The sequence below is a fragment of the Trichechus manatus genome, unplaced genomic scaffold (assembly GCF_000243295.1).
Source record: "Trichechus manatus latirostris isolate Lorelei unplaced genomic scaffold, TriManLat1.0 scaffold00069, whole genome shotgun sequence".
Lineage (NCBI taxonomy): Eukaryota > Metazoa > Chordata > Mammalia > Sirenia > Trichechidae > Trichechus > Trichechus manatus.
Genome location: NW_004444005.1, coordinates 2924187 through 2940267, shown reverse-complemented (window position 1 = coordinate 2940267; position 16081 = coordinate 2924187). Strand labels below are relative to the sequence as shown.

At 48.6% G+C, this 16081-nt stretch overlaps 1 protein-coding gene across 1 annotated transcript in view; it reads left to right on the top strand.

The window, feature by feature from the left end:
• The first annotated feature begins 3052 nt into the window (after positions 1 to 3052).
• The window catches only part of ESYT1 (extended synaptotagmin 1), a 21274-nt gene continuing 8245 nt past the window's right edge, over positions 3053 to 16081 (top strand). The window contains exons 1-24 of the mRNA XM_004379940.2: positions 3053 to 3529; positions 5040 to 5081; positions 5275 to 5409; positions 5535 to 5608; positions 5740 to 5812; positions 5970 to 6059; positions 6238 to 6293; positions 6718 to 6841; positions 6925 to 7101; positions 7227 to 7309; positions 7597 to 7645; positions 7780 to 7866; positions 7971 to 8063; positions 8301 to 8372; positions 8542 to 8628; positions 11216 to 11365; positions 11665 to 11820; positions 11952 to 12128; positions 12290 to 12372; positions 12495 to 12543; positions 12654 to 12743; positions 12872 to 12967; positions 13231 to 13302; positions 13397 to 13483. Coding sequence (XP_004379997.1) covers positions 3140 to 3529; positions 5040 to 5081; positions 5275 to 5409; positions 5535 to 5608; positions 5740 to 5812; positions 5970 to 6059; positions 6238 to 6293; positions 6718 to 6841; positions 6925 to 7101; positions 7227 to 7309; positions 7597 to 7645; positions 7780 to 7866; positions 7971 to 8063; positions 8301 to 8372; positions 8542 to 8628; positions 11216 to 11365; positions 11665 to 11820; positions 11952 to 12128; positions 12290 to 12372; positions 12495 to 12543; positions 12654 to 12743; positions 12872 to 12967; positions 13231 to 13302; positions 13397 to 13483 — 2592 coding nt within the window. The 5' untranslated portion in view covers positions 3053 to 3139. The remainder of the gene's footprint in view (positions 3530 to 5039; positions 5082 to 5274; positions 5410 to 5534; positions 5609 to 5739; positions 5813 to 5969; positions 6060 to 6237; positions 6294 to 6717; positions 6842 to 6924; positions 7102 to 7226; positions 7310 to 7596; positions 7646 to 7779; positions 7867 to 7970; positions 8064 to 8300; positions 8373 to 8541; positions 8629 to 11215; positions 11366 to 11664; positions 11821 to 11951; positions 12129 to 12289; positions 12373 to 12494; positions 12544 to 12653; positions 12744 to 12871; positions 12968 to 13230; positions 13303 to 13396; positions 13484 to 16081) is intronic.

The following is a 16081-nucleotide window of genomic DNA, read 5'->3' as shown; positions in this document are numbered from 1 at the left end:
GAGCTTGGTGGAAATAGAACAGTTTTACCCACCAAGTGTCGATCAGTGCATTCATATTAGAGAAGTATCTAGTGATAATGCCCAAGGGTTATGTCTTATTAAAACAAAAAATAAAAACTTGAATAAACATGCAAAAACACATTATCAACAGTAACACGAGGAAGTACTAGATCATATCCAAAGTGTCTATCAGTTGGATTGACTATAAAACGCTGTAACCCCATGCCCAGCCCAGCCCTGCTGAAAAAAATTGCTTAGGGATAAACAAAACCTTGAGCGTGTCTGAGGAACAGTGCAGAGGTCTGCATTAGCAATAGTTCTCGTGAGAACAACCTGGGACTTCCAATTGTCTGCAAAAATTAAAATCTTAGCCCTCATTACTTATTAATGCTAAGAGCCTACTATGTTCTAGGCACTCCTTTCGGGGCTCCATAAGGGTAGTAGAATTGTAGTCATTAGTTGTAAATATAGCAGTTCCACCATGTTCTGTGTGAGTGCAAACAGTCCTGAGGTATTGTGTTCCCTTCTGAATGGAAGGTTTTAAGAGGGTCGTTGACAACTGCCAAGAGAAGACTGAAGGGAGACCAAATAGACGTCTTCAGATATTTGAAGGGCTGCCCTATGGAGGAAAGGACGAAAAGGTTCTGTGTCCCTACTCAGGAAACAAACAAGGAGTTCCAAAGGCTAACTTTTATTGGTTGCTTAATATAAGCCAAGGCATTGTGCTAGGCTTTACATGTAATATATCTCATAGACACAACAGGTATTATACCCATTTTGCAGATGAGAAAGCAGCCTTAGAGTAACCTGCCCAGCGTTCCACATCTAGTGAGGGATGGGCCCAAGATTCTGTTCAGGCAGTAGGGACTCCAGACTTGGTATAAGAAAGTTCTAATAATAAGTTATCCAACAATGGGACTACTATTTTGCAGTAACTTACAAGGAATAACAGGAAATTTCCTCAAATTTTGTTGCCTTTTCTGGGCTGGGAATAGAATACCACATCTGACCCCTCTGTCTCCCTTAAGAGGCAATTATAGATTACATATAAATGCAGATTGTATGTCCAGGAAGTTGCAGTATTGTCTCTCCTCACTTAGGCTCCTCCATTTAAGACACTTCCTCTGACAAATGGCTATCCCTTCCTGTCACCCATTTACAACTCATCACCACCAGGTGGCACCTGGGCACAGGATTGCCAATGGGCGGGACCCACCCTGTTTACTTGTTCTGGTGCCTCCTGCATTGCAGCTGCTGATCTTGTGGCTCCTGGGCCCCAGCTGGGACTAGGCCTTTTTAGGGGTGAGCTCTCATCCCACATGTACTATCTTCAGTTAGAGGGTCTGATGATCTGGGCAGGGTGAGGAAGGAGAGAAGTTTGGAAAGGAATCTCCACAACCCCCCACCCCCATCTTCCCTACCCTAAAATATCAGTTTATAGAGGTTTCCCTCTAAGGAATTTCTTCTGTTTTTTCTAGTACAGTTCTGCTTCATCAGTTGGCAAGCAGATCATTCATATCTCCTTTCAGCTGCTTCGGGCCCCTTTTCTACCTGCTCACCTCTGGGGATATGGAAGATATGGATAGGCAGATAGAAAATTGTTCCTTATGCGGTTCTGCAAACGGAATGTAGCAGCCTAGATACCGCCAGCCTCAAGGACGAAGAGAAAGGGAAGTGAGAGAACTAAAAGAGACAGATTGGGCAGGGACAGCTTTTAAGCAGTTTTGATGAAACACAGCCTGATTAAATCTATGCCTGCAGAGTCAGATAAAATTCATCAGCTGCAGGTCGTCTCTCCCCAACAGTCAACCCTACTTCCTCTGCTGCATCAGACAGAATAACACAATAAACCACACATAACACTGCATTAAAAGGTCATCTCTATCTTATGCCCAACCCATATCTCTTCTGCTTCCAATTAGTCTAGTTTTTAGGTCCCCAGAGAACACCCCACCTCTAAGGCCAGTTAACTAGCAATAATAGTCACCCTGCATTTCTCTTGTCCTGAATCTGCACGGTACAATGTAGAACTGCATTAGTTCTGCAAACCTTCCAACTGAAGCAAATGAGAAGCTGAATCTATTTACGACTTCTCATCTTAGTCTCCTAGCAGTTCCTCCAAACCAAAAAGCCCAAACCCGTTGCCATCGAGTCGATTCCGACTGAGGGTCACAAGATTCTTGGAAAATGTAATTATTTCAGCTGCAGTTGAACCCTTATTTTTGGAGACGATTTTTTTTTTACAGATTTCGTTTTAATCTGCCCTCCTTAGTAGAGATAGAGATGGCTAACTAACTCTTGGAGATTTCCAAAAAGAAAGAAAGCTTCAACTTCCTACTCACCCCTCTGCTGCTCTCCCCTCACCAAAAAAAAAAAAAGGCTGGATCATCCCAACTTTGTAGTTCTGATTATCCAGTTTTTTCTAGCGTCTGTCATTGCGCTACACAAAGGGGGCTGGGGACCGGATAGACGAGGTTGGTCATCGACGCTTTCATTCCAAATAGGGTAATTCTCTTTCCTTCTGTAAGGACAGCCAGGAAAAAAATGAAGGATAAAGTATGAAAACTAGGGAAAGCTGACAAATGAGCATATAGGAATCCCAGAAGCAAATCCTCCCGAACCATCCAGATGGGGTAGAAGGAAATCTTGACCCTCCCCAACTCCCCAACTTTGCATCTCCAGCTCCCACTAAAACCGAGGAATTGGCAGCGCTGCTCTGCGTAACGTCACACTACAGGCACTCCAATCCCACGTTGGGGGAGCTCCTGGAATCGCCTCTCCTCTTTAAATGGTAAACCACTCCTCCTCCACTTTCTCACCAATCGAATGTGGTTCTTTAGGCCCTTTCCTCCTTTTCCCGCCATCCAGACCTCCCATTTTGGCACTCTAGTCCAATCAAGGAGGCCCAGTTCCTCTGAAGTCCTTTCCCCTCCCCAGGCAGGAGGGGCGGAGTTTCGACCTTTTGACTCCACCTTGGTCTAGGGGGTGTGGACCAACCCGAAGCGCCAGAGAGGAGGGGCGAGGCTTGAGGTCCCTTCCCCCATTCTGGGGATTACGGTTTGCAGGGGGGAGCTGGCCGCAGGACTAGGCAACCTCCTGCAGATCTCTGGGTCGGGCGAGTCCTCCCTGAGGCGGCCCAATGGAGCGCTCTCCTGTAGAGGGCTCCAGCCCCGGCCCCATGGACCAGCCGTCTGCTCCTTCCGACCCCACTGACCAGCTTCCCACTGCTCACACAAAGTCAGATCCGGGTTCTGGGGGCCAACCTGCCGGACCAGGCGCAGCGGGCGAGGCCCTTGCGGTGCTGACTTCCTTCGGGCGGCGGTTGCTGGTGCTGGTGCCAGTCTACCTGGCCGGAGCAATGGGACTCAGCCTGGGTTTCGTGCTCTTCGGCCTCGCCCTCTACATAGGCTGGCGCCGGGTCCGCGACGAGAAAGAACGGAGTCTCCGGGCCGCGCGGCAGCTGCTGGACGACGAGGAGCGGATCACGGTGAAAACGCTCTATATGAGCCATCGCGAGCTACCTGCCTGGGTGAGCCACCGCCCCCAGCCCTCACGGCAGCATAGTCCACTTCCAGCCCCTCGATTTTGGGGTTCTCCCTCCCTGTCCCCAAAGTTAGCCCCACCTGGGGAGAGTGGGCCCCGCTTGCTGCCGGCTTTCTCAACCCCCACCCCGCCTTCCCAGATCCTCAGCCTTCCACAGAATCAGGGCTTCTTCCTTACTCGGCTCTTGGGCAAGAGCAGTAATAACATCTAGGGACCCCGTCTCAACCGAGTCGCTCCCTTCTAGCCAAGCCGTCCTGACGCCCGCCTTGCTTTTGGCGCCTCTCGCGCCCCTGGTGCTCCTGGGCATCCTGGTCCCCGCTGCTGCTCGAAGGGTTCCCTCGCCTCTCCTATCCTCAAGACTTTTTACCTACTTAAGGCTGTAAGGTTCTTCTCCCTTTCCCACTCTCTCCGATCCCAGCTGGGACCCAGCTCCAGGAGCACTGCCCTGCGGAGCCCCGCACCTGACCGACTCTCAGGCGCTCGCTGCCTTGCAGCCTCAGGCCGGGCTGCAGCACCGCAGAGGCGGCTGCGGGACAAAGGGCGGGGTTGCAGAGGAAGGCAGTGCGCTGCTGCAGTGCACGCTGCCCACACTCCACCCTCGCTGGCCCCACCCTTCCCCGGACAGTGGCTGGGGCAACGACCCTTATTTCTCGCCTTCTCTCCTGCGGCGAAGGGCCGGATGCCTTCTCCCGGCCTTGCAGATGCAAAGCCCGTTACCTGGCCCCGCCCTGCCCCTCCCTTCGGGCCCCTCCCAGCAGAGGTGCCAGTCTAAGGGGAGGACGGCGGAAGAGAGGAATCAAAGTTGGCAAGGCAGGCACAGCCGTGCTTCCCAGGCCCTGGACTGGGGAGGAGAAAGGGGCAGAAACGGTACCAGGGGACTTGTGGGCCAGGCAGCAACTGTCTTTGTTCTTCCTCCTCATCAGGGAAACTAATCTTCTTCCAAAAAAACCACCCCTTCTTCCTCCCCCTCCCCAAGAGGAAGCACAGGTGTCCTCCTTTCCCATTAAAGGAGTCACACGGATAAAAAGAAAGGAAGGGGAGAAAAACACACACACATGCACACCACCAGGGCCTGAATAGTTCTTCTGGTTCCTCCCTGACTCAAGAGCTGCTTCCCTCTTTGCCTTCTAGGTATAGAAACTCCAGCCCGGGGGAGGAGGGAAGGCTGCAGAATCCCAGGATTCCCTCCTCGAATCTGATTTGACAGGACCTCCCCCTCCAGAAAAAATGTGCCCTTCTCCTCTGCCTCCCCTCTTCCACAACCCTGAACTATTCACAAAGCAGCTTTGTGTGGCTTGCACCCTGTTAACTCCCCTTATTAAAGAGGCCTCAGGGTCCCCAAACACTGTGGAGGAATGAAATGAAACCTGGGGACATCTCAGCACCTCCCCCAAAGTCCCTGGGTGTTTCCTCCCCTCTGGGCATCTGACCAGCATCTCAGTGGGAAACCAGAGGCAGAGGTGTGCTCTTCACTGTCTCTGCCTCCCTGCCCCCAGGTCAACTTCCCAGATGTGGAAAAGGCTGAGTGGCTAAACAAGGTGAGAGAGTTGATTGTCCTGATTTTTGTTTTTCATGAGGGGGAACAGGGGTGGGTTCCTCCTGCCAGACCCTGCCACACTCCCATTCTAGCCCCAGCCTGGTGCCCACTGTTTTCTGTGGGAAGGATTCTGAATGGACTTACCTTCAGAGGGAAGGCTCTGCTCTCCTATGACAGTCTCCCTTTCTTCTCAGATTGTGGCCCAGGTCTGGCCCTTTTTGGGCCAGTATATAGAGAAGCTTCTGGCTGAAACTGTGGCCCCAGCTGTTCGGGGCTCTAACCCCCATTTGCAAACATTTACATTTACAAGAGTGGAACTGGGTGAGAAGGTATGTGTGCAGGAGAAGGGAAAGTAGTGAGAGGGAGGAGATGGGACTGGAGGGTGGGTGGCTCAGAGGGGCTGAGATGCTCCTCCCTTTCCCCTCCCTCCTCTCAAGACTTCATCTTTCTCCAGCCACTGCGCATCTTGGGAGTCAAGGTTCACCCAGGTCAGAGCAAAGAACAGATCCTACTGGACTTGAATATCAGGTAATGCCACTCCCCACTCTTCCCACTTCCCCTCCAACAGGGTGCTGGTCACTCCTGGCTCCTTCATTCTCCCTGCTCCACACTGCAGCTTGGTGCTAACCCTCCTTATTCTCTTCCTTACTAATCTCCAGCTATGTAGGTGATATACAGATTGATGTGGAAGTGAAGAAATATTTCTGCAAAGCCGGAGTCAAGGGCATGCAGGTGGGGAAGGTGTCAGGGGCCCCTCATTGTAGGGTGCCTTTATCCTAAGTTTCATGGGATATGGGGAAGTGGGAGGTTTGAGAAACCAAGGCTTGGAAAGTCTGGAAGGGGCAGAGGGCCTTTTCTGGGGTCAGGCTTTGATCTCTTCTTGTTCCAGTTACACGGTGTCTTGCGGGTGATCCTTGAGCCACTAATTGGGGACCTGCCTATCGTGGGAGCTGTGTCATTGTTCTTTATCCAACGCCCGGTAAGGGAAGACATTGAGGGCAATGAGGAGGCAGGGGAAGCAGAGGGTGTTGGGAGGATGAGGGTGGCCAGCTATGGAAAAGAAATTGACAAGAAATATGAGAGGTCTGGCAGCTGTTGGATAGGTATGACCATGTCAGCATATGATCCGTCCTGACCCCACTGCTCTTTCCTTCCAGACCCTAGATATCAACTGGACAGGGATGACCAACCTGCTGGATATCCCCGGACTCAGGTATCAAGGACTTATTGAGCACCTGCTAAGTACTCCATCCCTAGGTTGGCGGTTTAAGCGATGCAAAGCAGTAAAGGATGCAGCTGTGTCCTCCAGGAGCCTCTGCCCTAGTTAAGGAGATAAGACAACAATCTCTGGAAAGTTCCATACTATGATTTTTCTTTGGGAGGGGGGTGGCATGCATTTTGGTAGAGAATGAAGAAGGCTGAGGACTGCTCAGCAGGGGCAAAAAAGATTTGGGGATGGCAATGAAGAAGGGACAGGAGGTGGGAAATGAGGGTAGAAGAGTAGCAAAAGAGGAGTTACAAGAAGGGCCTTCTCTCTAGCATTAGGCCTCTGCTGGCTGTGGGAAGCAGAGTTGGAATTTGGAGGACACTGTCCATTGAGGCCACTCAGCTCCTTCCTTTTTTACTCCCCTATTCAGTTCACTCTCTGACACCATGATCATGGACTCCATCGCTGCATTCCTCGTGTTGCCCAACCGATTATTGGTGCCCCTTGTGCCTGACCTCAAAGATGTGGCTCAGTTGCGTTCCCCTCTGCCCAGGGTATGGCCTACTCCCCATTAGGTCCCTCTCTCAGGAACCCAGTGCTGGGTCCTTAGGTTCTCACCGTCTTATCCCTACCCCAGGGCATTGTTCGTATCCACCTGCTGGCTGCTCGAGGGCTTGGCTCCAAGGACAAATATGTGAAGGGCCTGATTGAGGGCAAATCAGACCCCTATGCACTTGTACGCGTGGGCACCCAGACGTTCTGCAGCCGCGTCATCAATGAGGAACTCAACCCCCAGTGGGGAGAGACTTATGAGGTGGGAGAGCTGAGGAGGGAAGTTGTGTGAGATGAGGAGACCTTGGAGGTTGTAAGAGAAGATGCAAGATTGGATGATTCTCACAGTGGCAGCCCATGAGATCCTTATCCCTCTGTGTTCTCCAGGTGATGGTACATGAGGTCCCAGGGCAGGAGATAGAGGTGGAGGTGTTTGACAAGGATCCAGACAAAGATGACTTTCTGGGCAGGTGAGACTCTGCCTGCGTGAGGATTGTAAAGTCCAGATGCTACCAAGATCTCGGAGAGAATTATAGTCCTTTCCTGGGCCTTGGAATCATGTATCATTTTCTTTCCAAACTAGCCTCTGCCTTCACTTCCCCTCCCTCCCCGCACACATGCAAATATCTCCTGAGTGTAGGGAGAAGGGAGTTTGGGATCTGCCATTTATTTCTGGGTGGGTGAGTGGAAGGCTAATGACATGCTCCTAATTACAACTCTCTCCCTTTCTCCCTCTCACTGCCTGCTCCCCCACCAGAATGAACCTGGATGTAGGGAAGGTATTGCAGACTAGAGTACTGGATGATGTAAGTGTGGAGAAGAGGAAGGTGGGGAGTGTTCTCACCCATTGGGCAGACAATAGTTGCTACTTTGGCGGGGAAGTGGTTCGGTAGGTACTTGATCTCTATTATACCTTACTTTCTTCTGCCTCTGCCTCTAGTGGTTCCTTTTACAAGGGGGGCAAGGCCAAGTTCACTTGAGGCTAGAATGGCTGTCGCTTTTGCCAGATGCAGAAAAACTGGAGCAGGTAACCAACATGAGACACAGGAAGCTGGCGGTGGGGGAAAGAGGTGGATGGAAGTGTAGGAGACTGGGGGGACCAAGGTCTAGCTGCTACCACCACTTCCCTAGGTTCTACAGTGGAATCGGGGAGTCTCCTCTCGACCAGGGCCCCCAACGGCTGCCATCTTAGTTGCCTATCTGGATCGGGCCCAGGATCTGCCTGTGAGTTTGAGTTCTGAGGGTGGGTGAATGGGGAGCCCTGGGCATAGCCACAGCATTCCCACACCATCCCTTGCTAGTACTCCTGCCTGCTTTGCTGTATAAGCAGCAACTTGTAGCACAAGAGTCCTAAGGAGGGGAGCTGAGCCACTGCAGGGAAAAGATTCTGATAAGACCCCACCTCCTGACACCAAAACAAAAACACCCAAGATGATGACCTCTGAATTCTATCCCCCGCAGCTGAAGAAGGGGAATAAGGAACCCAACCCCGTGGTACAACTGTCACTTCAGGATGTGACCCAGGAGAGCAAGGTGAAGGCCAGGGTATCACTGTGGGAGGTGTTATGTGTGTGTAGGGGTGTGAGGGGGAGGACTTTTCTTGAAGTTTCCCTTTTAGAAAGCCTGTAAGTGCAAGAGTTTTCTAGAGAAATGGGAATGGCACTGTGGTGTATGCCCTTAATCCCGTTCTCCACCTCTCCAGCCTGTCTATAACACCAACTGCCCAGTGTGGGAAGAGGCTTTCCGGTTCTTCCTGCAAGACCCTCGAAGCCAGGAGCTCTATGTGCAGGTGAGAGAATCATCTATCCAGTCCCCTTCCCCCCACTGAAGACCCTATTCTGTCTTCCCAGATCTGCATGATTTCTTCTCTCCATCTTATCCTCTGATTCCTATTTTCAATCCATCTACCTAGACTTCCCACCTCCCCCCAATATCTTCCCGCTGTTCTCCACCTGTATCGCTAGAGTAATTTTTTAATTGAGAATTGTACACTTCAAAGAACTGAATTTTATGGTGTGTAAGTTGTGCCTCAATAAAATTGTTGAAACAAACAAACAAAAGAACATATTGAGTACCTGTTAGACTGTGTGGATCATAACAAATTATGGATAACATTGCAAAGAATGGGCATTCCAGAACACTTAATTGTGCTCATGCAGAACCTGTACATAGGCCAAGAGGCAATCTTTCGAACAGAACAACGGAATACTGTGTGGTTTAAAATCAGGAAAGTGTGCGTCAGGGTTGTATCCTTTCACCATACTTATTCAATCTATATGCTGAGCAAACATTTCGAGAAGCTGGACTATATGAAGAAGAGCATGGCATCAGGATTGGTAGAAGACTCATTAACAACCTGGGATATGCAGATGACACAACCTCGCTTGCCATAAGTGGAGAGGAGTTGAGGCACTTACTGATGAAGATCAAAGACCACAGCCTTCAGTACTGATTACACCTCAACATAAAGAAAACAAAAATCCTCACAGCTGGACCAATAAGCAATATCATGATAATTGGAGAAAAGATCGAAGTTGTCAAGAATTTCATTTTACTGATACTCATGAAGAGTGTGCTTCTTAGCTCAAGTAGATACATGAGACTAAATGGGCAGCTCCTGTCTGGAGGTGAGATGAGAAGGCAGAGAGGGTCAGGAGCTGGTTGAATGGACACGGGATATCAGGGGTAGAAAGGAGGAACGTGCTGGCACGGTATAGGGAGAGCAATTAGGGTCACATAACAATGTATGCATAAATTTTTGTATGAGAGGCTAACTTGAATTGTAAACTTTCGCTTAAAGTACAATAAAATAAAACTAAAAGAAAAAAAAAAAGAATTCCATTTTACTTAGATCCACAATCAATACCCGTGGAAGCATCAGTGAAGAAATCAAATGCCATATTGCCCTGAGCAAATCTGCTGCAAAAGAGTCCTTTGAAGCGCTGAAAAGCAAAGATGTCACTTTGAGGACTAAGGTGCAGCTGACCCAAGCTATGATATTTTCAGTCACCTCATATGCATGTGAAAGCTGGACAATGAATAAGGAAGACCGAAGAAGAATTGATGCCTTTGAATTATGGTGCTAGGGAAGAATATTGAATATACCACAGACTCTCAGAAGAATGAACAAGTCTGTCTTGAAGAAGTACAGCCAGAGTGCTCCTTGGAAGTGAGGATGGTGAGACTTCGTCTCATGTACTTTGGACATGTTATCAGGAGGGACCAGTCCCTGGAGAAGGACATCATGCTTGATAAGGTAGAGGGTCAGCGAAAAAGAGGAAAACCCTGGACAAGATGGATTGACACAGTGGCTGCAACAATGAGTTCAAACATAGCAACAATTATGAGGATGGCACGGGACCGGCAGTGTTTTGTTCTATCGTACGTAGGGTCACTGTGAGTTGGAACTGACTTGACGGCACCTAGCAACAATGACATTAGACACTCAGCATTATAAAAGTCATGGAAAAAGCATGAAACGCAGTATCTGCCTTCAGGGAGCTCACTGGCCAGCTTCATAGAAAAAATACACATATATAAAACCATCTGAGAGTAATTATTAACTGTTGTTGTTAGATGCCGTCGAGTTGATTCCAACTCACGGTGACCTCATGTGTGCAGAGTAGAACTGCTCCATAGGGTTTTCAAGGCTGTGACGTTTTGGAAGCAGATCGCCAGGCCTGTCTTCTGAGACGCCTCTGGGTGGGTTGAAACCGCCAACCTTTCAATTAGTAGGCAGTGCTTAACTGTGTGTGCTACTCAGGGACTCCTCACTATTAACTGTTGTTGTTACTAGGTGCTGTAGTCAGTTCCAACTCGTAGCTACCCCATGTGACAGAGCAGAACTGCCCCATAGGGTTTTCTTGACTATAATTGTTACAGAAGCAGATTGCCAGATATTTTTCCTGTGGAGCTGGTAGGTGGGTTTGAACCACCAACCTTTCGGTTAGCAGCTGAGCACTTAACTGTTGGGCCACAAGGGCTCATTCCAATATTAACTAGTGGAAGTAAAATACCCATAGTGTAGTGCTACGGAGAAAGGCACAGATGGAGTAGAGATTTTTGTGTGGACCATTCTCAGCTGTGGGTAAGAGAGCTCTGACCAGAGAGATTTTGTGAAGGAAGGAGGATTTTAATTAGGCATTGAAGGATAGGGAGGAGTTAAATAGGCAGAGGGGAGAAGAGGTAGTGGGAACAGAGTGAGCAAAGGTGGAAGGGGACATGGCGTGGGCAGAGGACCATGAAAAGATGGTCCCGAGTAGAGTGAAGGAGTTGTGATTGGCTCAGAGAGGGATGGCGGGAGCCATGTTGTAATTTCCTCATTCGGCCTCCTTTTCCTAGTCTCTCCTCTACATCTCTTCCTCTGGTACCTATAGGTGAAGGATGACTCCCAGGCCTTGACTTTAGGGGCACTGACCCTGCCTCTGGCTCGCCTGCTGACTGCCCCTGAACTCACCCTGGACCAGTGGTTCCAGCTCAGCAACTCTGGCCCAAACTCCAGGCTCTACATGAAACTGGTTATGCGGGTATGGAGATGGATGAAATGCTGAGGGGTATTGAGAGTAAGGAAGAGTAACCCTCTAAGATTAAACGAGTTAGTATATGTAGAAGCCCCTACCAGGCAAAATGTTTGTTGATCTGACTAGGGGAGGGAATGGGGTGTGCGTCGGGGGTGGGTGTGGAGGGAACCCTGTAGAGGTGAGCCCAGCCAAGACAGGGACCTGGTTTCCCTACCAGATCCTTGCTCTGCCCCTAAGCCCCCACACACTTTGCCTGCTGGTAGCTAGCTGCACTTCTTGATTCAGTAATCACACCACCTTCCCAGATCCTGTGCTTGGATTCATCAGAAGTATGCTTCCCTACTGTGCCTGGGACTCCTGGTGCCTGGAACCTGGACAATGAGAGCCCCCAGATGGGTAGCAGTGTGGATGCCCTACCTCGACCCTGTCACACGACTCCCGACAGTCATTTTGGGACTGAGGTGAGTCTATATCTGGAAAGGACCAGGGTCTGTTTGCCCACCCTAACTGTGCAAAGTCTGTCTCAGGACTGGGTCTGACAGGTCTCTCTCCCTTTGACTGCCATCTGTGCTCCCATCTGTCCCTTTTGCAGAATGTACTTCGGATCCATGTATTAGAGGCCCAGGACCTGATTCCCAAAGACCGCTTCTTGGGGGGACTGGTGAAGGGCAAGTCAGATCCCTATGTCAAACTAAAGCTGGCAGGACGAAGCTTCCGGAGCCGTGTTGTTCGGGAAGATCTCAATCCCCGCTGGAATGAGGTTTTCGAGGTTAGAAATGAGTGGCAAGGACTCCTCCTCATCCTGCCCCATTCTTTCCCACAGCTCTGAGAATGGTCAAAAACCTCTACAGTCCAGTTAATTAGGGGTCCAGTCCTTTGAGGGAAGAAAAGAAGGAATTCCCTTTTGTTCACGCTATTTTCTCCCATTAGGTGATTGTCACATCAATTCCAGGCCAAGAGCTAGAAGTCGAGGTCTTTGACAAGGATTTGGACAAGGATGATTTTCTGGGCAGGTGAGCAGGTGGGAGTTCAGATGGGTGGACAGGTGGGGCCTCTAGGCCATGGAGTCTGGCCCAGGGGCAACAGAGTCTTGGCTCAGACCATCTACCTCCATCTTAATCTTTCTCCTTTACAGGTGTAAGGTGAGCCTCACCGCAGTGCTGAACAGCGGCTTCCTTGACGAGGTAAGCGTGGGATTGGAATTGACACCGCCTCCTGATCTCGTCCCACGTCTCATTCTCCTAGTCTCTCTGTCCCCACAGCCCCCAAGTCCTAACCATGTCTACTTCCGCAGTGGCTGACCCTGGAGGATGTCCCATCTGGCCGCCTGCACTTGCGCCTGGAGCGTCTCACCCCACGTCCCACTGCTGCAGAGTTGGAGGAGGTAAGGAAGGAGACTGGAGGAGGGTGGTCAGGGTGAGCTCTCCTATCGGTTTTCAAGGCATAGGCCTAGCTGCGGGCCCCAGCTCTCAGCTACCCCTCCCCAGCCCCCCTACCCGTGCCCTCCCCCAGGTGCTGCAGGTGAACAATCTCATCCAGACTCATAAAAGTGCAGAACTGGCGGCAGCCCTGTTGTCTGTCTACCTGGAGCGTGCTGAGGACCTGCCGGTGAGATCAACTCCCCATAACCCATTGCTCCCTGGCCCTCATCTCCCTCGGGGTGGGATGCTCCTGTTGAATTTGGAATAGTAAACGGCCCAACTCTTTCCCAGGTGATGCTAGGGTGGGAAGAACTGTCTGTCCTAGCCACAAGGGTGGTGGCTGTCAAGTGATAATGGGAACATGTCGGCTGGCTGTGGAAGTAATTTGTGAGAGCAGAGTTCTGCCTAACGAGCACCAAATTTAAGAGTAATACAATCTTCTCTTTCTAGCTCCGGAAAGGTACCAAGCCTCCCAGCCCTTATGCTACTCTCACTGTGGGAGACACTTCCCATAAAACCAAGGTATTAGGAAATGCTGCAGGGGTAAGAATGGGAGGGAGAAGAGGAGTAGAGGGGAGAGTATCAACCACTGATCATAACCCTTCCTCTCCACCAGACTGTTTCCCAGACTTCAGCCCCTGTCTGGGATGAGAGTGCAACCTTTCTCATCAAGAAACCAAACACTGAGAGCCTGGAGTTGCAGGTACTGTAAATTAATTCTGCAAGAATTTAGCAGATTACTACCCTAGACCAGGCGCTAAACTAGGCCCTGGATGTTCAGAGATAAAAGATTTGTTCTTTTTTTTTTCATTTCATGGCTTTTAATTCAGACACATCTCTGGTCAAATTCCAGACCTGCTGCTGTGTGGCCAGACACTGATTATTTAATACCTTTAAGCCTTGATTTCCTCCTCTGCAAAATGGGGGCAAATCATTTGTACTTCCCTCATACAAGCGAAGTGTCAATCATTAGTACTTCCCTCATATGGTGCAGTGGTTAAGCTCTTTTGGCTGTTAGCTGAAACGTCAGTGATTTGAACCTACGAGTCACTCCTTGAGAGAAAGATGTGGCAGTCTGCTTCCATAAAGACTTAGAGCCTCGGAAACCCTCTGTCTCATAAGGTCGCCATGAGCCGGAATCGACTCGATGGCAATGGGTTTGGTTTTGAAAATTTCGATTTTCATGCAAGTGAAGTGCTTAAAACATTGCCTGGCACATGATAAGCACTCAATATATGTTAGTCATCATTAGATCACTATGGAACTTTTGAAAATATGTATAGGAAAGTATAAAGTGAATTACAATAATCACCAAATGATGACCCCTGCCGAGCTTTAGGGAATTGCTTTCCAGTCTTTTTTCAAGGTGTAAGTTTTTAGGGTTTTTTTGTTTTTGAACATTTTATTGTTGTTTAGGTGAAAGTTTACAGAGCAAATTAGTTTCCCAGTCAGCAATTCATACACAGCTTGTTTTGTGACATTGGTTGCAGACCTCTGAGTGTGTTAGCACTGTCCCCACTTCCTCCCTGGTTCCCTGTATCCATTTGCCCAGCTTTCCTGTCCCTACTGTCCTTCTGAACTTTACTTTTGGGCAAATGCTGTCCTTTAGTCTCGTATAGTTGATTGTTCTGAGTGTCACTGGTGTTTTACAGTCCTGTCTATTGTATGGCTATAATGTGATCTCTGGGAGTGGTTTCAGTTCCAAGTCTGAAGGGGGTCTAAGGGCCATAGTCTCAGGGATTCCATCAGTCTCTATCAGACCAGTTAAGTCTGGTCATATTTATGAGTTTGAATTTTGTTCTACATTTCTCTCCCACTCTGTCTGTGACCTACTATTGTAGTCCCGGTCAGAGCAGTCAATAGTGGTAGCTGGGCACCATCTAATTCTTCTGGTCTCAGGCTGGTGGAGGCTGTGGTTCATGTGTCCATTAGTCCTTTGGAGTAATTGTTTCCTTGAGTCTTTGGTTTTCTTCACTCTTTTTTGCTTTGGACAGGAAGAGACCAATTATTGTATCTTAGATGGCTGCTTGCAAGCTTTTTTTTTTTTTTTTTTTATTTTAGGTGAGGGTTTACAAAGCAAATTAGTTTGTCATTAAACAATTAATACACATTTTGTTTTCTGACATTGTTTACCACCCCCAAGACATGTCAACACTCTCCCCTTCTCGACCTTGGGTTCCCCATTACCAGCTTTCCTGTCCACTCCTGCCTTCTCGTCCTTGCCCCTGGGCTGGTGTTCCCCTTTAGTCTCTTTTTGCATTTTGGGCCTGTCTAATCTTTGGCTGAAGGGTGAACCTCAGGAGCAACTTCAGTACTGAGTTAAAAGGGGGTTGCTTGCAAGCTTTGAAGACTCCAGGCACTACTCACAAGGTAGGATGTAGAACATTGTCTATATGAATTATGATATTCCAGTTGACCTAGATGTCCCCCAAGACTATGGTCCCTAGCCTTCAAGTCCAGTATCTCAGTCCTGGGAGGTATATGGTTATGGCTAAGAAGTTTTCATGACTGTGTCTCCTCTGCACACTATTATATACATGGGTATATTTGCAGCATGTACACAAATATAAGTACATGAGTGTACTTCCATATGCCCTCCCACCCCATTCAGCTTACGTATCTACCTATGTATCCACTTGTACATGATTGTTTGTTATTACTGTTGTTGCAGGATTGTACATGTATTAGAATTTAGTCTGGGCCAGGGCTTTTTTTGGTTGGGAGTTTTTTAAAGAATCTCTTCAATTTCTTCTTTTGTTATGGGTCTGTTTAAATTTTTTACTTCAGTTTGCATTAGCTTAGGTTTATACAGGTAGTGTGTTTCTAGAAATTTGTCCGTTTCTTCTAGGTTTTCAAATTTGTTGGAGTACAGTTTTTCTTAGTATTCTGTTATGATCCTTTTTATCTCTGTTGGTTCTGTTGTAATGTTGCCCATCTCATTTGTTATTTCGGTTATTTGCACCTTCTCATTCTTTTCCTTTGTCAGTTTGGCCAGTGGTTTGTCTATTTTATTGATCCTTCCAGAGAACCAACTTCTAGTCTTGTTGATTCTTTCCATTGTTTTTCTGTTTTCTATTTCATTTATTTTTGCTCTAATCTTTGTTATTTCCCTTTTTCTGGTGACTGTGGGCTTCTTTGCTGCTCTTTTTCTATTTGTTCAAGTTGTAGGGTTAAGCTATAGATTTTGGCCCTTCTCTTTTTTTTTAATTGTACTTCAGGTGAAGGCTTACAGAACAGTTTCTCATGAAACAGTAGTACACTTATTGTTTTATGACATTGGTTAACAACCCCACAACATGTC